The sequence below is a fragment of the Fopius arisanus genome, unplaced genomic scaffold (genome assembly GCF_000806365.1).
Source record: "Fopius arisanus strain USDA-PBARC FA_bdor unplaced genomic scaffold, ASM80636v1 scaffold00062, whole genome shotgun sequence".
Taxonomy (NCBI): Eukaryota; Metazoa; Arthropoda; class Insecta; order Hymenoptera; family Braconidae; genus Fopius; species Fopius arisanus.
The window spans coordinates 484,251-505,920 of record NW_011887801.1 but is presented as its reverse complement, the minus strand read 5'-3'; the positions used below and the strand labels follow the sequence as shown (position 1 = coordinate 505,920).

Below are 21,670 nucleotides of genomic sequence, written 5' to 3'. Positions count from 1 at the left end.
AAAACTCCGAGCCGCGAGCAATTTACCTCTTCATAATCCACTCGTCCTGAATCTCCATCACGGCGACTAATTAATTACTCCGGTATCCCCGGACAGGCCCCCGCCACAGGATCAGGATAAAAAAAGATAAATAAAAAAAAAACGAACGTCAGCATTAGTAACAACGAGTTTATTCATGTCCTAACAATTATTAAAATCTGAACAGCGGTGGTACATTTTCGAGAGCCACAATTAACCCACTAAATTAATCCTACGATAACATCTCTCCTGAAATTCTAACAAATAAATAAATCAACAAAACGAAAACCAGAGTTGACATGTCCTCAGTGCAGGAAATCGGTGTGAAATAAATTATCGAAGTAGTCGTGGGCTCTTGAGGGCAGGAAAATAGGTTCGATCGACCGGGACAATTCTCTCACCAGGTGGTGGTACGACCTTGGGTGCATTGATGGTGAGAATGCCATCGGTGGACAGACTGGAAGTGACCCTCCGGATATCATGACCCTTTGGTAAATCATACCGACGGTGAAACTTCCTGGAGACATAGCCAAATGGATCCTCCTTCTCCTCGTGCTTCGCCTCGACGATTATAGAATTGTCTAGAGTCTTCACCAGGATCTCGTGGGGATAAAATCGCCTGACATCGAGAATAACTTTGAACTTGTCGGCGTCATTCTCGATTTTGTCGAGTTCACTGAGGCTGGCACTCAGGGATCTTCCCCAGGGCCGAAAGAAAGACCTGAATGTCGGCCACCTGAGGGTCTCCAGGACTTCAGCATGCGTTATATTTCTCTCGATGTACTTGTCCAGGACCTTTCCTGGACGCTCAAAATCGTCCCACCAATCTCTCCAGTAGCTGCTGGGTACCAGTGCCATTTTTTATAATTCTTCAGTTAACGAGAATAAATTTAATAAATTTTTTTCACTGATTGATCGTTCGTTCGCGTCGATGTCCCTCGGTTTCGGGGGATTGAGGTGTGATCCGTTTGCAACGTAATTGTCTGCAAAACTGCCAGCCAAGCCCCCCAGTCCGATTATATATTTAGTCCCCTTCCGCAAATTTTCACGGACGTTTCGGTGGATAAACCAGCACTCGGATTATTCTCTACGCGTTGCTATTGCTCATTACGTATGGCATTCCGTGATTAATCATTGTATTATTAGAATCAGGGCTGGGGGGCAAACGGGCCATTGCCCACTTCCCAAACATTGCGAAAATCGTTGCCTCCATTGGGATTGAAATTATTTTTTACATCTGGCTGACATTTTTTTCATCCTTGTATTAAATGAAATTATCCATTATTCTTCTCATCTTCATAAAAAAAATTATGATGTATTTATTGTTTATAACTGAAATGCACAGGATGCATTCGATGCACAGGATGCATTCGATGCACTCAATGCAATAATGGTAATTAATTAATTATTCGTTAACCATGAATGATTTTTGCTTTGAGAAAATTCGGATATTTTTTTTTTAAATCAATACTTTTTGAATGGAATGATTTAATTTATTGAAATTATTTCTTGTCGCTCTTGAAGTAAAATGTCCATTCACTGAATCACTCAAGCAAGAAATTGATAATTACTGTTTTACGGCTCGTCCAATTGTCGGAATGTTCTCGATATTTGCAAATTGGATAATGATATTGGAAGGTCGCACGTGTAAATTACAGTTTTGGTGCTTGTCCATCTGTAATGAATCACTATTGAACGTGGGCAATGGGCGGACTGGACTAATAGGTGTTGCTTGTGTATTTAACATTTTTTACATTATCTGTTGGTGTATCAATTATGCACGCATCAAAAATTTAATTGGTAGTAGGAAGTTACTGGTTTAGGTCGTGCAAGGATAGCTGCTTCGGTGTTGCACGTGATTGATTATTTTTTGCGCAATGTTTTTCCGTTTTTATCAACAGCAATGCAATTGGATTTTATCATTGATAATCAGGGCCCATAATGAGCCCTCATGCTTACCCTGAAAATCAAAAATAAAATCCTTTGATATTGAAATAAAAACTCCCCTCGAATTTCCAATTATTTTTAATTTGTTAATTCAATTAAGCACTCAGTAGAAATAGCAAATTGGTAAAAGGATAGAGTTATTTATTTTTAAAGCAAGCATTTCAATCTTCGGGAATTTAAATTCCCCCGCAAATGCCAGATATCGCGCGACTCTCCAGACGTCGCCAAAAAAATAATGAGTTTTCACTCGAATCTCCGAGATTTATTCCCTGAAATTATTGCGCAATGTTTCAATGTTTCCCAAGCTTATCGCCTCCTTTTTCACTAACTGAAGAAAGTCACAGATAAGAATGCCCGACAGTTACGAATTTCTTGATATTCCCCTTAGACTGATCTCAACTCAAAAAATGAAAAAAGGGAACATGAAATAAAAATTCCAGTGTTAAATCCAGTTTTAAATAGATGAATATTAAAAAAAATTTCACTCATTGCAAAAATTCCCCTGATCTATCAATCCTCACATACCCCTCCCCCTCGGCTTATCAAGCCGTTATCAATGATCTCCTCAGGGAAAATCCCCAATTACCCGGAGTTGTACTGTTAATTTCCGCGGCTATTTACCCCACACCCGAATATCCCCTAGAAGCCGATGCGTCAGGGTGTGCGGGGAACATCCCCGTGGGGTGTCCTAGTGGGGGATTTGACCCACTTGACGCGGTCAGTGTGCAGCTCAGTGGCGCGAAAGCATCGGGAGGGACAGTATCACTCCTCATCGCCGTAGGGATGAGAAAAATTAATTTCCACCCTCACGCCACATTAATCTCCCGATCCTTTAAAGTAAGAGGGTGGGGTGGGGGTACAGGGGGGGCCAGTGACGCCTGAACAGCTGTCGAGTGCAGTCCGGTGGACGCGTGTGTGTTGGAGTGATGATTGATGTTAATTGTCGCTCGTCAGCTCCGGAGTAAAAAAAAATAAAAGAAAAAAACTCATGAGTAGTTTGAGTGCTGGTGCTTGGTACTCGATGTGCGAGACGTTTGTCGAGATAAATCGTTGGTACAGTTGTTGTCAATGCGATTGTTATATTGATAAGGTGTTCAGCGTGAGTATGATCTGCACCGGACTGACATCCACCGATTTTTATGAGGTAATTATTTGTTTATTTTTATATAAAGATTGTTTTCATTTTTTTGGGGGGATTTGAGAAGTAATTCACGTGAATGCTCCGTTTATCGCATTGAGATGGCAAGTAATTAACCTAGATTTTCAACTCTCGTGCGCAATAGTTGAACGAGTGATAAGGTTAGGTCAGACGTGGCCTGGTGCAATAATATTTCAAATCCAACCGAGACTTGTCACACTTGGAAAATTGATTTTTCACAGGGTCTGGGTCGATCATCGTCGACACTCGATTCTGTCATCGATTGACATTTTCCAGATGTTGCTATTTTTTTAATCGTTGTTTACCTGTTTTTTTAGTTTCATTCTATTTTCCATTTCAATTCATTATTTTATTTTTTATTTATCACGGAAATTATAATGCTCTCTTGGATTTTTTTAACTCTCCATTGCAAGGAGTGAAGTGGGGGATCGAGATTATAATAGTTAACGGAGATTAACGATCTCTCAGAATGAATATTTGTTTGGGAGTTGTTGCTGTATGCCGTTTAGTATAAATACGTAGGATTTATTACGGGCTTTTATTTTGGCTTGGAATTCTCTCGGAATATTTTTTATTGTGAAATTTTTTATTGTGAATTTTTTTATTGTGAAATTTTTTATTATGATTGATTTTTTCTTGATGCTCCTGTTTCAGATTCTTGGGCCACTCCAGGTATTTCAGGGAGGGACACAATTGTCTCGTGATTTATGATCTGTTGGGAAGTTTAAAAAAATTGTCGACGGATTTTGGGTTTATACGTGGGACAGAGGCATCAGGGTTTAGGTATGCTGGAGAAGCCGAAAATTGTACGAGCGGTGAGTTTACGTTGGGCCTTGGATAATTTGTTTGATTTTCATTGATATGATAACGTTATTTGGTGTCTTGATATTTAGGAAAGATTGGTGGCGTTAAATTAGGTCTCGAGAGGCAATTTTCGGGTAAATGTCTACCCGGGGGAAGGGAGAGTCGAGCAAACGAATTAAAAGGAATTCATTATGCTCTGAATAGAGTAACAAGTCTATTAAGTTTCAGTACTTTCGCTGAGGGAATATTTTTGAAATGTTTAACGTTACTCTTGGCAATATTAAAAGTCATTAGTGCTCTTTCAGGGTTTTAATTAATCCATTAGAAGATAATTCTTATTATATTTTTTTTTATAAGTACCCATCATTATCCTGAATGTGTTACAAATCTGCAAAATCTTGGATTATAATAATCTTATTTATCTTAGATTAATATAAATTGTGGAAAAATAATGATGACAATAGTATGCAATCTTATATCGAAGAGAGGAATTCCGGAATTTTTTATATTCGAAGGCACAGCTCAGAGAAAATTCCACTCGTCTTGCTCGGTTAATCCATTCCTCCTTTCAATCACATTTACTCCCATTCACCAATTCGCTGATAGAATAATGGGTTTATACGTGGAATGTATTCTGTTGAGACAAGAGATTCTTCCTCCAATTAAACTCGAATGAGAGAGAAATAAAAATGTAATTAATTCGGATGGCGAGCGGGCAGTATCCTTCAAACTTTAAATCATGCAATTCCATTACTCGATATTGTTCAGTTGATGGAAAAAACTATATTGTCCCAAAAGAACACATACCACTGGGAGAAAAATTTATAGTAAAATTTACAATAAAAATAAGTCTCCTTTTTGTACGCTAAAATGTAAGTTGTACTATAAATAATTCTCCGTGCATCTCCACATGTTCATTTCCTCCAGTACCAATCACAGCTTATTTTTTTTTTTAGTTTAGTCATGATATAATTTATCGTGAAAGTATTTGAATAGAGTCAAGATGGCTATTGGAAGTGTAATCTGCGGTGCGAACGTTCCAAAAGCAAAGAAAAAGAAGGCAAAGGTACAGAAGTCAAGATTATTATTTAATTATTCTCTCATCTCACTAATACCATCAACGTAATCACCGGGAGGTTATCAGAAGTCCCGTTCAACTCACAAGAATTTTCTCATCCTCTTCCACCGAATAATGCATAAAAATTTTCCTCGAATTTTCAGACTCAGGAGCGCAGCTGGATCGAGGCAACATTTCAGAAACGAGAGTGTACAAAATTCATACCCAGTGCCAAAGATGAGCATAGGTTTGTTACCCCTTATGAAGAACATTTCTAATAATCACGAGATATTAATTATTCATGACTAGAGTCCAATGACGTGCTCATGCAGCGTTACTACCATATTTTGATGATTTATCTCTCACAATAACTACAGCACTGGCAGTTTTATTTCAATCTACAGAGTTAGAGACACCATGCAATTTAATCGAGACACTCTAACGCATTTTCAGTAATAGTTATCATTCGTTACGTTTGAAGAACATTTCAAGCTTTATTAACATCATTACAAACGTTTTGTGTTTGCTATTATTACTCTTATTATTTCATTTAATTGAATGTTAAATCTCTGTTTTTGCCATTTCCACTACAATTTCTTAATTAATGAAAAATTGAAGCAAAGTTCCATTGGAATTAATCCCTGAATCAGTGGGCAGTGATATTCCATAGGTTTTGAATGTTTGTTTATTCATTTCGATTTATCAGTTTCGTTTTATTTATTTTTCCCTTATTCTTTTTTTCATTACATTCATAGGCTTGAAGACATACAAGGAGATAAAAGTGCCGAATACGACGTGATCACCACCTCCAGGTGAGATTATTGGGGATGGAAGATTGAAAGAAAGAATTGCACAGAGTAATAAAAATTCACTATTGAAATCAGTAGTAAAGGGGTGAAGGGTGAATCAAATAGCTCGGTTGCTGATTTATTCATGTCTCAAAAAGATCTGAAAAATCAGTGTGAAATTGACTGATTCATTTTCGCTGTATCTTTACTGAAACAACCAATAAGTAACAATGGTTTTGTTTTTAAGCAATTGTAAATACTTCCCCTGTACAGAGAGAATCACAAACCTGGCTGTGATAAAAGCTCGGAGTGTTTCACTAACAAGTACTGACTTCCTCTGCTCCAGACATGTGCTTGCATTACACTAATATCTCAAAATAAGCTTCATTCGCACACAAACCATTGCTCACATGCTTAAAAAGCTTGACAAACTCGCGATCAGGTGGTAATTACTTCGATAACAGAAATGTCAGAGGCTTTATGGGTGATTCACGATAACGGATGCATCTGATTTATTTAGAACAGGGAAAAAGTGAGGAAATACTCGTTGATTTATCTCTGCTTAATCTCGTGTTCTCGTTGTTGTGTTTTTTTTTCCGTTGATTTTCAGTGGATGTCAGGACGAGTGTTAATTGTTTATGGGTCTCGATGGGGTTTTAGGTGCTGCTGTGGTCACTCGTACACGCATCATTGTGGAACTGGGGCGGATGTCCAGAATTTTGCAACTGGAACTGCTGCCGAGGCCGAGCGAGAGCAGTGGTCACCTGGGAAAAACACCAAACCAGCACCAACTGATGCATATGGTACTATCGAATTCCAGGGGGGACCACATCCGACTAAAGCTCAAGTGAGTTCTTTCAGGATTTCATTTTATCCTCATTTTATCCTCATTTTATGTGAGCGCACCATTCTACCGGATAATTAAACCGTGGAAACCGTACAAAATTTTTTTGAAAAATCTTATCTTTTAATTACATTTTTGAAATTTCGTGGCATTTTCCCCGCAAAATCCAGGATTTCACCATTTTAATAAAAACTCAGTTTTTTGTTTAATAATTGAATAATCGGAGAAATATTAAAAATTGACTTTGTTAATGGATCATAAAATTGCAATCCTACTGTATCGTCGAATATTCTGAAAAATTCCGGGAGATGACGGATTTAAAAATAATTCACTGGTCCCATAAGACTAGAAAAAAATTAATAAACTATAGAGGGTTGAGTTTGCACGCAATTCCTTTGAGGCTGACCGAGCCGATAAATTGCTTTGTTAAAACCAATAACCCCATCGCAAAGTTTTCCAATAATTCTCCTCATTACGGGAAAAAATTCCCGTGCAATTTTCAGTATTCAATCATGTACTGTTCAATAAGAAAAGATGCTATCCTATAAAATGTGACACATCTCCATTAATTGAAATAATACAATTCCGCAGAGGTTTTCCGAGCGGATAAATTGCTCTGAAATCCAATATCCTCACAGCGAAGTTTTCCAATAATTCTCATTAGACAAAGTCGTACGACTTTTCCTGCAATTCTCCCAGCATAATGGATAATGCTTTTTTTTTTCCTTCAATTCTCTTCAGTACGTTCGGATCGCCCACGACACTCGGCCCGAGCCAATTGTTCAACTATTGTGCCGTGAATGGAATCTGGGTTTACCTCGTTTACTGATAACAGTTCACGGTGGTCGTTCTAATTTCGAGCTCCAGCCGACATTGAAAAAAGTATTACGCAAGGGTTTGCTGAAGGCCGCCAAGACAACAGGAGCATGGATTTTCACCGGTGGAACGAATACTGGTGATTTTTATTTTGAGATCCTTTCCATCACTGCTCACTATTTTTTTTTTACTGGATCGATTATTCCAGGTGTCACGCGTCAAGTTGGGGATGCACTCCTGCTGGAGCGCTCCCAGCGACAGGGAAGAGTGGTAAGCATTGGAATAGCCCCCTGGGGAATACTGGAGAAGAGTCATGAACTTGTTGGTCGTGGTGGAGAGGTGCCTTATGACTCCATGGCCTCCCCCTGGTAAATACCCCTCCAATTTTTTTTTTTCGCTTTTAAAACTATTTTCTTTCTGGTAAATCATAAAAAATTGCTCTGATTTCAGGTCAAAATTTGCAGTGCTGAATAATCGTCACGCATATTTCCTCCTGATCGACAATGGTACAGGTGGTCGATACGGTGCAGAGATAGTCCTTCGTCGTAAACTCGAGAAATATATCTCAAACCTGAACCTCCAGCCATGTAAGTCAAACTGCACATTAAATTCCTGTGGCTTTCCGGGGCGATCGATAAAACGGACAATTCACCATTTCAAAATCCACCATAACAATCGATCACTCCAATTAATGTTGTAAACTTACCTTCTTCTCCCTATCGACTAGACACGCACAGTAGTATCCCAGTGGTGGCATTAGTTATCGAGGGTGGAACAAATACTATTCGTTCGGTGCTCGAATATGTCACGGATGAGCCACCTGTACCTGTTGTTGTCTGTGATGGTTCTGGGCGTGCAGCAGACCTTATCGCCTTCATGCATAAGTATGAAAGTCTAGAATTATTTTTTCTATCATCTACCACCCGAAAAAAAAAACCATTAAACACAAGCATCCCTGAACTTTATTACGAAATCTCGGGAAATTCCCGACTTACTTTTATATTAAACAGGATATTCCCATTGAAAAATTTGAATTAATTGAATATTTTGTGTGGCGAAAAATCACTTTCTCAATTCAAATGAAATGGATTTTTCTAGTGAATTTTTGGCACGCGTTATTCTTGGAAATTTTACCCCCACGTATCCTTAACGAGGACTGTTCTCTAGATATGCCACTGAGAGTGATGATACCAAGGGTGGAAGCACTGATGGACCGTTGGAGAGCATGAAAGAGCATTTATTAGAAACAATTAAGCACACATTCAAAGTATCACCTGAGCAGGCAGCCCAGTTGTACTCTGAATTGCTTCAGTGTACTCGTAAAAAACATTTAGTAAGTCTTCATGAAGTATTTTAGAAAAATTACCATAGCATGACCACTCGAATGATCACAGAAGCATCATTAATGATAGTAATTCCTCGACAACCAACGCATTAGCAAATTAACAATCTCGGCTTGGAATTATTACATCTCCCTGCATCTCCAACAATTTTCCCAGACTGACCTGAGACCTCTTGCAGATAACTGTGTTCAGGATAACTCAAGATCGACCACAAGAGCTCGACCAAACGATCTTGACAGCCCTCTTCAAATCCCAGCAATTATCCCCAGCCGAACAACTGTCCTTATCATTAATCTGGAATCGTGTAGACATAGCGAGAAGTGAAATATTCGTTTACGGTCAAAAATGGCCACCAGGTGCTCTTGATCAGGCAATGATGCAGGCACTGCAGCACGATAGAATAGATTTCGTTAAATTACTCCTAGAGAATGGTGTATCAATGAGAAAATTTTTATCAATACCCCGTTTGGAGGAGTTGTACAATACTAAAGAAGGACCATCGAATACCCTGGGATATATACTCCGCGATGTGAGGCCACATATACCAAGGGGATATATTTACACACTTCACGATATCGGTCTCGTGATTAATAAATTAATGGGTGGTGCTTACAGGCATCAGTACACACGTCGTAAATTTCGACTGATATATGCTAAAGTTATGAAACGCTCGGGTGGTCATCTCCAGCAGCACAGAAATAGTATGGCAACTGGAATTAAATTTTACTCGGGCTCTGGTGAGAAGTCGCACGGTTTGACGATGAGTCTTCTGGCTGAGACACTGCCAGCTAACAGAGATACACCATTATTCGATTATCCGTTCAATGAGCTACTCATCTGGGCAGTTCTCACTAAGAGACAGCAAATGGCACTTCTCATGTGGCAGCATGGAGAGGAGGCACTTGCCAAGGCTCTTGTTGCACTCAAATTGTATAAAGCTATGGCCCATGAGGCCGCTGAGGACGATCTGGAGACTGAGGTCTACGATGAACTCAAGGGATATGGCAAAGAGTTCGAGAATATCGGTAATTATCATTTTTTTTCGTCAGAGCTACGAGTTAAAGGGGAGTTATAAATTTCTCTCCTCAACATTACAAATTAAATTACAGCCAACTAATTAATTAAGTTGTGTTTGTCGAAAATTATGTCAGCCCTGTGTGGAAACTTTAATCGAGTTTAAATTGGGTTTCATGCAGCACTGGAGTTATTGGACTACTGCTATCGCCAGGATGACGATCAGACTCAGCAATTATTAACATCGGAATTGCAAAATTGGTCGGGTCAGACATGTCTGTCACTCGCTGTCACGGCAAATCATCGTCCAATTCTCGCGCACCCATGCAGTCAGATTATTCTCGCTGATCTTTGGATGGGTGGCTTGAGAACGAGAAAGAATACGAATCTCAAGGTGATTCAGTAGCACCGAATTTTCTTAAAAAAAAAATCAGTTTGTGAATAAGTTTTTTGAATTGTCGCGGGAGGTGCGTTCACAGGGGTTTGATCCTCTTGTTTGTCCAGGTGGTGTTGGGGCTTGTGTGTCCTTTTTACATCATGAAGCTGGACTTCAAGACGAGGGAGGAGCTACAGCTGATGCCTCAGACGCAAGAGGAACACTTGATTGCCCTCGAGGATGAGAACGAGGACAGCGAATCTGAACATGGTACACCAGTTGGTCCAGATGTCGAGGTAGATATCTCAGAGATTAATATTTCAACGGTTTCTAATATTTGTTTACCCTTTGTAACTAATTAATCAGTGAATAATATGATGGGGTGCAATTAACACTCACTCAAGTAACACTCGCTGTTAATAAGGATATTCGAGTGAAAGGGAAAAAAATAATTAACACTTTTTCAACCTCCGAGATTTTTAACGAAATAAATGTATTCAAAGAGAAAAAAATTCGATTTGAAAATCTGAGTCTCATTTTCCGAGACCTTTTTCATTACAAATTTCCGGCTCGTGTTTTTCCATTTCCAGTGTCTGAATAATATATCAACTAATTTGCGTAGAAGCTGAAAAATATATTTTAGACTTAAGATTAAAATATTGGATGCAGTCCGTATTAACGTGTAAGAGGTAATTAATATAAATTAAGATCTGCAGTTAATACAGATATCTCGACATATCGTTGGATATTTGTTTTTAGAAACGTCTACGCAGGAACCTGAGCATTTGCAACAAACCCACGAGCCAGCCAGCCCCTAAGGTACATTAACCACGGGGTAGAAAGTGATTCTAAAATGACCTCTGTGCTCCACGTACTTGATTTATTTTCGATAAAAAAATTTATGTCTCATCGTTGAGTTTATTTCAGCACTCACTTGGTAATGGGAGCATTTTTCATTCGTTCAATGCTGAATGGCCATTGTCTCCAGTACTTCACTCCGAAAATAATGAAAAATGTTGCTATGACGTAGATTACTCACGACTCTTCGTTAATTACCATTACCTAGCTATTTTTTGTTAACTCCTGGCGAATGGCACAAACTGTCTCCCGATACTGTGATGTGAAGGAAATTCAATTTCGTTTATTCCTTTTTATTTTCAGTGATACTATCTTGTTGGAAATTATTACATTTCACTGTTGTGTATTTACCGCTGGATAACCATTCTGCACTAACTCTAATATTCCTGCCAATTTTTGTCTATCGAGTTCCTTCTAGCCTGATGACCGTCCATTTCCAATGCATATCTCTAACACGTAAAAAATTCTATTCTATTCGAATTATTCGTATCGATCTAATAACGTAGCATTGTCTTCGCTCATTATTTTTCACTGTCATTTGTGTTGAGTAATGCGTATCATACGTTTGTCCAGGCTTTGATAAGCAATGAGCACAGTACGACAATTGCCAAAGAGACTATTGTTCAGGAAAATGGAAAAGTACTTACGGACAACGACGACAATCTTCATCGTCCCTATGGCCTTCTATCGGAATATTATGATAATAAAACAAATCGACCATTACGATTAAAAAAAAAATTGTATGAATTCTACACTTCGCCTATCACTAAATTTTGGGCCAATGCTGTGAGTATTTTTTAATTTCAACTCTTCCGAACTCTATATTCTATATTCACTCGATATCTGAATTGAGGAGAAAAAGTCTATTTCTTTCTTCCGCTATTTCTACTAAATTATGAGACATTGAGTATTGAATATTTTATTTTTAGATAGCATATATGATTTTCCTACTGCTCTTCTCCTACTGCATCCTGGTGAGAATGACTGAATACCCGGGATTAGCTGAGCTTTACGCAATAGCTTACATATGTACCCTAGGCTGTGAAAAAGTTCGCGAGATAGCGACATCCGAGCCAGCAACAATGTTCCACAAATTCAGTGTGTGGTCGTGGAATATGTGGAATCCCTGTGACGCTGCAGCAATAATATTCTTTTTAATAGGTTTAGCCTTAAGAGTAAGACAATCGACCTTCGATCTTGGACGAGTAATGTACTGCGTGGACTGCATCTACTGGTACTTGAGAATCCTCAATATCCTGGGTGTTAATAAATACCTGGGGCCCCTCGTCACAATGATGGGAAAAATGGTGAAGAACATGATCTACTTCGTTGTTCTACTGCTGGTGGTGTTAATGAGCTTCGGAGTTTCTCGACATGCGATTCTCAATCCGAATTCCGATCCCCAGTGGATAATAATCCGCGACATCTTCCTCCAGCCTTATTTCATGTTGTACGGTGAAGTTTATGCAGACGAAATAGCACCCGATTGTGGTGACGAGCCCTCAATGAGTCCATGCCTTCCAGGTCGCTGGATAACTCCAATCGTTATGTCAATGTACCTCTTGGTGGCGAATATTCTTCTGATAAATCTCCTCATCGCGGTTTTTAATAACATCTTCATCGAGGTAAACGCAGTTGCCCACCAGGTGTGGATGTTCCAACGTTTTACAGTTGTAATGGAGTACGAGCAGAAACCAGTGCTGCCTCCTCCCTTCATCGTCTTCTCTCACATCTACCTCCTGGGTCGCTATATTTTTCGTTACCTAACTCAGGGTGAGATGCGTTCTTTAGAGACATACGATAATGGGCTGAAGCTCTTTCTGGAAGCCGACGACATGGAACGACTGTACGACTTCGAGGAGGACTGCGTCGAGGGTTATTTCACCGAGCAGCAGCTCAAGCTCCAGATGTCCACCGAGGAACGAGTGAAACTCACAACCGAGAGGGTTGAGAATATGTCGCAGAAGTTGGAGGATATCGACAAGAAGGAGAACAGTCAGATCGCCTCGACTCAGGCTGTGGAGTTTCGTATTCGTAAACTGGAGGAGCTGAGTGAGCAGACACTTGCACACTTGGGGGTTATCCACAGATTCATGGCTACTCACATGCAGAATGAGAATCTCTCCAGTCTGGATATTGAAATTCGTCCACGAAGAGTTTCAGAGAGATCAGAGGTGATTTCAGAGGCAGACTCTCATCCCCACCTACCAGGGCTCTTTCCCAGGAGAAGATTGTTGAGATCATTGACTGATGCTCCAGTGCTACATCATCCCTCGGGTGATGATGATACGATTAAACAGTCTGAGACAACATCTAGAGAGAATCTCAGTAGGAATGAGTCATCTTCTAGTGGAGATGTTCCTACCACTGGTCCAGATGAGAAAAAAACAGCAACGACGAGTCAAGAGGAGAGTGGAGGGAGTAAGGATATTCCAGAGGGTGATGTGAAGAAGCCAGAGGTGGAAAGGGATACTAGCAGTGATGTGCCAATGTCTGACCTTCGTCAGGACTCGTCTGAGCGTCCAACCAGACAAACCAGTAGATCAAGATCTGAATCTGACGATGCCATGCATCTGGCACCCCCTGGATTGCAGAAAGGGGTCAAGTGGGCTGACCCCAGGGTCGCAATCATCTCAGGATCCACTGGAGGGCATCCCAGATCGACTCTACTAGCCATGAGAAATGAGTACACAAGTATTACTGATGAGCTCGAGGGCTACTGTGGCCTTCTGAGTCCTCCAAGGACACCTCCTGTCTCACCACCTCCCTCCAGGGCTAGACACGTCATTGATATGTCTGATCCTGAGATTGCACTTGAGTTTGAGAATGAACATCTCAGGGATGCTGAGGCATGTGATTATCAGCAGATGGAGGATCTTATTCAGAGGAGGTACAGGCGGGAGGACGATGATTCTGATACTGATGACGTTGTACAACCACCGTTTTATGTTGCTAATGAACATCGGTTGAGGAGGTCCATTGCTATCGATGAGGAGGGCAAGACTGTTCATCAGCGTAGAAGGGTGGTACCACCCACCATCAGTGTCACCAGGGAAATTGAACAGACTTTGTCAAGGCCACCGGCTATTAGGGACTCGGATGCTTCTGAACCGAGTGATAAGAATAATCCTGGACCTGCACCTGCTTCCGAAACTATGTGCTAGGGCGGTTCAGGGAATGTTGAAATTCGTGGGAGACGTGGAACAATGCTTTATCGAAAAATCCTTCTCTCGAGAAATTCTCGCGAATTTCTAGTGGAACTTCTCCCATTTGATTGTGGAAATTCCAGAAATTTTAATTTTATGTCAGGTTTTTATGTAATTTTTTTGGGTTGGAGTGGAGTGGATGTGATCAATTCGAAATCTATCTGATTTTATCACTCCGCTACTTTCTCAAAACTCAAACAGCATTTTTATTTACGGTTCATCCGCCTGCACTCATCCAAAGTTGGCTGAATTACTTAAGCATTCAGCTGGGTTAATTAATTATTTTTATTGTACTTATATTAGCAATTTGCGTGTGACAGTGATTGTTTTTTAGGTAATTGGCTATTTTCAATGTGATTATGAAATCTTGTGTCCATTTTCTATTTCAAATCTGAAATTGTTGTTGAGATGATTTTTTTTTTGCAATTTCACGATAATTAGATGAATTTTATTACTCTAGTCTGCATAACACGAAATCAATTTTTATCACTGGTTTACTGATACTTTTAGCCTTTTATTGAGGTACCACAATACTGTACAAAGAAAAAATTCGTAGGATAGATCGATGTATCCGAATAATTGGCAATTAATAATTGCTCAAGTCACGTACTGGCATGAAATTTCGACGCGTGACAAATGAAAATAAAGTAATCTATTTTTTAATCGAAGGCAGTTTGTAAATACGGAATTCTAGTTTTTTTCGCTCACTGTGGTATTTTCATTTTTATCTGCACATTTATATTTCAACGAGATAATGCCAATTTTGCTCAAATGACGATTCGCTTTGACTCATCTCATTTTATCAATTCGCTATTGAATAAAATATCGTTTACTCGCCCTTTATCTCGAATTATTCTTATCAAAAGTCTTCGATATTTCGGGCGATTCGTGAGAGAATATCGTCATGTGATTTGCTTGGATTTGTAGAATGATGAAAAGTTGGACGAGTAAATGAAGTAGATTATAATCATGAATATTAATTACTTAGTAATGCCTCTGTTCATTCGAAACTCTAGAGTGAGGCTGAATCAAAACTGCAGATTTATTATATTTTTTAGATATTCTAAGTGTAACACATGAGCCCTATTTTTCATCGATGAATTGTATCATGTATTTCGGAATGGTCAATAATTATCAGACATTCCACTGGCATCCGAATTTCTTCTGAATGTAACTGACAGTTCTTTGAGCTTAATGTTATCAACAAATTCCACTGAAAAATATTGGAAATAACGCAAGTGATCGATCGAATATGTGATATCCACGTGGCGAGAAAAGTCGAACACAAATAATTAAAAATCATTTAGGAAAAAATCTATCAATTCCATACCGAAACCGTTATTTGTAAATCCTCGCGTATAAACAATAAATAATAAATAATCTCTGAGACTCGATTATGCTCCGTGATTCCACGAATTATCCAGCAAATTTCGACAACGAAATAATTACCGAATGGATTACTCCGATAATTTATTTGCGATATATCCGTCAATTAATTAAAACTCAGGGTCAATGAAAGGAGAAATTGAATTGTTCCGTTGATAATGGAATCCATGTACTTTAATTTAGTCAAATTGGATGTCCTCAGAGAATTCGATCGATCGTTTGAGTGAATATTTCCATGACCCTCACAAAGACTTAAATTTCATCCTGAGATCCGAAGTTATTGAATCGAACATGAAAACAATATATTTTTCATGCGATACGTGTGCTGAAATACTTATTATTTTTCATGTAAAAAATAATGGATTAATCCGCTTGCAAGTGAATGAATTCACCCCCACGAATAAAAAGTACAAAAATCGGAGGTGAATTGAATATCAGAATTAACCCACCCAGCAGAGAAAGTATTAGAAGCTGACAAATTGTAATGAAAAATGATACGTTACACTCGTTCCCTAAATATTTTATTTTTCTTAATACCAACGACAACTGTCTTAAGCGGTGAGTTAATCTACCCGATTGTAAATCACATATCAATTTCCCTGTCCGATCTCACAATAGGCCATAATTCTCTTCCAGAAGAATCAAACAATTTTAATATTCGAAAAATCGTGTGTCCTACTGTGAGATTGGACTCGTCGATGAGAGATAACAAGAGGGGAATAGAAATAACTGTAGTATTAACGATAGCCTCGGAAAGTTCTAGATAAAGAAATGTAAACATCAATATCGTGTATTTATTCAGAATTCCCTAATTTCCATATCCTATCTCCTGGCAGAATTCCACCAGGAAATACCAAATGCAAACACTATCGGTCACGAAATATTTCAATTCATCGAATTACTGAATCTGCTCGAACATGAGGTCTTCATGTCGCTATTACCTGCGATAATGATTTTAGTTTTTATAGAGGAAGCCGAAAAATCGGTGGTGAAGTCATATTATTTTGGGAGCAACATGAGAAATATTCTGAAGACAAAGTTCTTCGCAATTCGGGGAAGAAATCTAATGGAGAAGTAAGATTGGTTCATAATTATGAAAATCGATTCATCAGGACTGCGCACGAAAGTTCAACCAATTTATTCCATTCGATTGAATAATAAATTTTAATCGAGTTAATTATTCGATTGTGAAAACTACTTGTATTTTCATTCATTAGATGAATTAATTCTATAGGAGGATTAGGTTTAATTAAGTTCTTTTAATAAATTACACGTCAGGACTCTATGGTTCGCTGTTCATACCCTGGCTTCTATGACATTCGTATACATGTTGTATGATACTACGATCCACTACATTAATAGTCCAACTGCAGCTCACGTATCCTCCGACAGCAATTCTTTGGCGGATGTGAATTTTCCAGCAGTGGCTATTTGCAATTTGAATCTCATCAGCAAAAAGGAGGCGAAGAAGTACACAAATGAATTGTGAGTAATTAGGAATGAGAATCACGGCCTCCATGATAAAAAAATCATAGATAAAATCCTTCCGAGATTTTTTCTCTCATCATTTTTTTTCGCGTGGAAAAAAATTTTTTCGAATCAAGGAAATCTAGATATCCTGCAAAATGAAATTTCAGGTGGAATAAACCGGCAGTTCAAGCGTTGAATTTAACGAGATCGAGACTTCTGGAGTTAATCAGATACTTTGGACATCTCTACACGTTCTCTATCGATGAGAAAAATTCTGGGGACATAGAGCTTCTTCAAAAGGTCATAGACATCGCTTATAATTCGAAATCCTTCGATGTATCGCGTATTATGGAAAAAATTACAATGAAGTGCGGTCAAAATGTAGTGCGATGTCAGTGGGAAGGAATTATTCGCAACTGTCAGGATATCATGCAGGCCATGTACACTCCAGAAGGTTTATGCTGTATATTCAATCATGGTAGATGGACAGCCCATTTCACTAGATATTCTAAATACCAGAGGTATTAAAAAAAAATATCCTCAGTCCAAATCAATACTTTTTCTCATTGCACTTTAATTAATGCTTCAATTGTCTTTCAATTTATTTTTAAATCGCGATAACTACTGGGACCAATTCGTTTAATTAAATATGATAGTACGAGTGATTCATAAAAAATTGAGAGGGCAGGTGTAATTACTTCATTACGTTATCACGATTCACATTTTATTTTATTAAAGTAAGGGGAAGTATTCTCTTAAACCAATTAAGAAAGTCAATATCATCGGAGCGGATTACGGACTGTGGGCTCTGCTACAAGTACACCATGATGATTATTTTTACCAATTGCTGCCGACAGTGGGATTCAAGGTGGATTTGTCAAAATTTAAACAACATTGAATTTATTGAACGAATATGTCACCGTTTCAGGCGATGATTTACACTCCCACGGACTATCCTTATCGAGCCAGTGGTAGCAACCGAGATGGTCTAGTCATGCCAGGAACAGAAACTTTTATTTCTTTAGGAGGATCGATGTCCGATACCACAGAAGTATAAATCCACGGATCCTTAGATTTTATTAATTGATATATATATATTTTATTGATATCGACATTATTGAAAAATTATACTTGAAAATCTAGATTACCCTCCGCCTGAAATTTCAAGGAATTTCCAATAATGCGAACAGAGAAATTTCGTGAGAAAACTTGACGAATTCATTATAAATTATCGTTTCTCTCCTCCAGGATTTTCGAAGTTTGAAACTGGAGCGTCGCAATTGTGATGTTCAATATGAATATTATGAATATTCATACAGCGAATGTATCACATCTTGCAAAATACAAGACATTGCAGAAAAATGTGGATGTATTCCGTTTTATTATCCGGTACCAGCGAATCTGGGTGAATTACCTCACATTTTAAAATAATATAATAATAATGGCAGATGCGGGTTCAATTGAATTGACGCTCAATCGAATAATTCCTGAAACTACTAGCCTTGACTGCTACATCCATCCTTATGATTTTCAGATCATCTTGCCAGGTGCAACATGACCGATCTGCGTTGCCTGAATCATTATAGAAGTACGTTGTCAATGAATTCTTACAGATTCCACCAGTACTAAATATTAAATCGAATGATTGAAGGTCGATGGCACACTCTGGTGCCGCAGATCCAGGATGGAGGTCATCCTGTCCAGGCTTTCATGGATTTTCCTGAAGGACTTCTGCAGTGCGATTGCTACCCATCCTGTACCAGCACCGATTACACCATCTTCAAAACATTCGTATCGAAAAATGGTTATCCATATATTATCTGGGAATCGTGAGCATTCAGACTTTCAGAAAATATTTTAAATTCTCTTGTCGAACGGATTTTAATTGTCATCAGGCCTGAGGACATTATGAACTCAACCCATGAATATTCCATTTTGAACGTGAATTTCGGACGCACTCCAATAATGAAACTTACACAAGATGTACCGACTTCTTGGTTCGAATTGATGAGTAAGTCATTGAATATCGAATATCAAATAATTTATCAATTTTATCAGCTTTATTTCTCTTGACAACAATGCGACTATTTTTTTATGTTTATATTATTTGTTTTGGAAGAACGCGTTAATCACGCAGTTTTATGACAATTAATTAATTTCAGGATTGAGGGAAGTGAAAAATATTCAATAGTATGTGTTGTGCATGATTTTTTTCAGGTGACTACGGCGGGATCTGCAGGATTTTTTTAGGGTTCAGCATCATGCGGGGAATTGATAAATGCTATCAATTTTTGCGTGATATTTTTAAAAAGGAAAAATCGGCTAAAATGGATTCGAGGAAAATTGCACTAGTGGGTGAACTAAAATTATTTTATAAAGGATAAAGAATTAAGGGCTTCGACAATTACAATTACGACAATTACGATGATACAATTATCGAGTTGATAACGTCGAGACATGTGATTCATCAACGCATCGATAATACATTATAATCTAATGGACTAATCTGTGTTATCTAATTGAATAAATAATTGAAATTCTATTTTTGGGCTTTTCACTTATTCAAGTCCTTTTTGTAATCATATAATCCAAAAAAAATTCAAATCGTATAATCGATTTATTTTCTTTAAAGATTTTTCTGGAATTTCAATGAATGCATTTTCATTAATTTGGAATGTTAATTTTTCTAAGAATTGAGGAAATAGAGACATTTGGATAATTCTGATGGATTACTTTACCAATTTGAGTAAAAATTGGTAATTGGTCATGACACTGCATTGAAGGGGAGAATAAAATATGAATGAACGAGGGGAAATACGAGAGCCAATGCATTACTAATAATATTGAATATTCCGGATAAATAGTCGTCACCATAAACACGAATGTCAGGTGAGCAGATCATTATCTCTCTCACCCGCTCCGAAAAAACGACTTCAGTGACGAGAACTTGACTGTTGTCGGTGTTGAATTTAATTCAATCCAAATTCAGTGCCGAATTAATCTATACTAAAGATGAATATCGAAAGCAATTCATTACGCATCACGTGTGCACGTCTTTTGCGTAACGTAATGTCGCGGATCCCAGGAGAATATTCAATCGAAAAGTAATTTCGACTTTCTGTTCCAAGAGAATTGTTCACTGGAGATTAAAAAATTACAGGGCTCTGTGGATTACAGTCCAGTTCATGGCTTTTCTCGCTTCAGCATTCACGGTTTACAGTACTACAGTGGATTATCGCAATGCCCCAGCAGCTACGCACATGGTGACTGATATGTATCCCGTGAAAGAAATTGATTTTCCAGCGGTAGCAATTTGTAATATGAATTTGATCAGTAAGAGAAAAATAATGGAATTGGCCGAAGAGATGTGAGTTATATAATAGTTAACAGGCCGAATATAATAGTTAATAAATAACAATTCTGCCTGATGATGTCTCTCGGAATTAATTATGTGGATTGGTTTAAAGATAAATATATTTGTGATATTTAGATTGCAAATGGATTCGGTCAGAGCAATGAATGTGACGAAATCCAAGTTTCTGGAGTTATTGAAGACCATGGGGCACCTCTACACGTTTTCAAGTGATGAGGAGGAGCCAGGGGATCTTTTACTCCTTCATGAAATCATGGTCAATGCCTTCTCTGGTGCAAGACGGAAAAATGTTGGCATGGTATCGAAGATGATTGTGGTTGAGTGTGACAATTATGCGGTTCGCTGTCAGTGGGGAGGTGTTATACGAATGTGCTCGGATATTCTAGAGCCTAGGTTCACCTCAGATGGACAATGCTGTGCATTCAATTATGCTAGGTGGAAGGATCATTTCTCAAGGTATTTTTTATTGCTCCATGTGTTTATTTAGAAATGGACATTTGTCATTTGTGGAGAATATTTTTTTCAAGTTCATTGAGCGACAAGATGTCCGCCCCAGTCCTGAAATCAGAGGTGGCAGGCTCGGATTATGGATTATGGCTGCTGCTCGATGTCAACTCTGAAGACTATTTTTATCAACTACTGCCGATGATCGGATTCAAGGTGCAATGACCGGTTTAAACTCAATTACCACGGATAATTGATCTTTATTTTATAACTCCAGGTGATGATTTATTCTCCCACTGACTATCCTGACTCCCCCAGTGGTAGCAGCAGGGAAATATTGGTGGCACGCAGCACCGAGACATTAATCAATATTGGAGCATCGATTTTTGATACAACTGATGTATAAAATCCATTCAAAAACTCTAGATCCTCATGAAAAATTCACGTCGCTTAATTGAATAATTCAATTCTATCGAGGAAGGGAGTGTTCGACTTAAATAATTTTATTCTGAAATTTTTTTTTAATTTTTCCTCAGGATGCTCACAGCATGGATCCAGTTCATCGCAGTTGTCGATTCAAAACGGAATTGGAAGCACAATTTGGTGGCCGTTATTCCTTCAGCGATTGTATCGTAGACTGTCGTGTGCGGGACATAATAAAAAAATGCAACTGCATTCCATTTTTTTATCCACACCCCAGTGGCTACGGTGAATAATTAAACTCTCAACAATAGCGCAAAATGAGAAAAAAATGTCTAACCTTTTTT

At 38.4% G+C, this 21,670-nt stretch overlaps 4 protein-coding genes across 10 annotated transcripts; 3 read left to right on the top strand and 1 right to left on the bottom strand.

Annotated features, from left to right (window-relative positions):
- Positions 1-148: 148 nt before the first annotated feature.
- LOC105268872 (protein lethal(2)essential for life) lies at positions 149-1,031 on the bottom strand. The gene has a single exon (XM_011308745.1). The coding sequence runs from the start codon at positions 874-876 to the stop codon at positions 352-354; it is 525 nt and encodes a 174-aa protein (XP_011307047.1). The 5' UTR covers positions 877-1,031; the 3' UTR covers positions 149-351.
- Positions 1,032-2,846: 1,815 nt separating this feature from the next.
- Positions 2,847-16,400, top strand: Trpm (transient receptor potential cation channel, subfamily M). 6 transcript variants are annotated; one of them, XM_011308741.1, is made up of 17 exons: positions 2,847-3,109; positions 3,779-3,939; positions 4,925-4,994; positions 5,150-5,232; positions 5,741-5,797; positions 6,434-6,620; positions 7,359-7,572; positions 7,642-7,801; positions 7,884-8,020; positions 8,161-8,317; positions 8,601-8,766; positions 8,955-9,801; positions 9,973-10,184; positions 10,295-10,462; positions 10,926-10,985; positions 11,598-11,810; positions 11,954-16,400. In XM_011308741.1, the coding sequence occupies exons 3-17, from the start codon at positions 4,932-4,934 to the stop codon at positions 14,186-14,188; spliced, it is 4,959 nt and encodes a 1,652-aa protein (XP_011307043.1). In that variant the 5' UTR covers positions 2,847-3,109; positions 3,779-3,939; positions 4,925-4,931; the 3' UTR covers positions 14,189-16,400. The 6 variants fall into 6 exon arrangements, with proteins under 6 accessions (XP_011307043.1, XP_011307042.1, XP_011307041.1 ...); XM_011308740.1 differs by having other exon boundaries at positions 4,890-4,994; XM_011308739.1 differs by having other exon boundaries at positions 4,885-4,994.
- A 1,525-nt stretch (positions 16,401-17,925) lies between these two features.
- LOC105268869 (uncharacterized) lies at positions 17,926-19,554 on the top strand. 2 transcript variants are annotated; one of them, XM_011308738.1, is made up of 6 exons: positions 17,926-18,137; positions 18,335-18,491; positions 18,621-18,674; positions 18,738-18,890; positions 18,982-19,097; positions 19,304-19,554. In XM_011308738.1, the coding sequence occupies exons 1-5, from the start codon at positions 18,000-18,002 to the stop codon at positions 18,996-18,998; spliced, it is 519 nt and encodes a 172-aa protein (XP_011307040.1). In that variant the 5' UTR covers positions 17,926-17,999; the 3' UTR covers positions 18,999-19,097; positions 19,304-19,554. The 2 variants fall into 2 exon arrangements, with proteins under 2 accessions (XP_011307040.1, XP_011307039.1); XM_011308737.1 differs by having other exon boundaries at positions 18,738-19,097.
- Positions 19,555-20,271: 717 nt separating this feature from the next.
- LOC105268910 (sodium channel protein Nach-like) lies at positions 20,272-21,619 on the top strand. The gene is made up of 5 exons (XM_011308823.1): positions 20,272-20,453; positions 20,577-20,915; positions 20,987-21,119; positions 21,181-21,303; positions 21,440-21,619. The coding sequence occupies exons 1-5, from the start codon at positions 20,272-20,274 to the stop codon at positions 21,617-21,619; spliced, it is 957 nt and encodes a 318-aa protein (XP_011307125.1).
- The last annotated feature ends 51 nt before the right edge of the window (positions 21,620-21,670 follow it).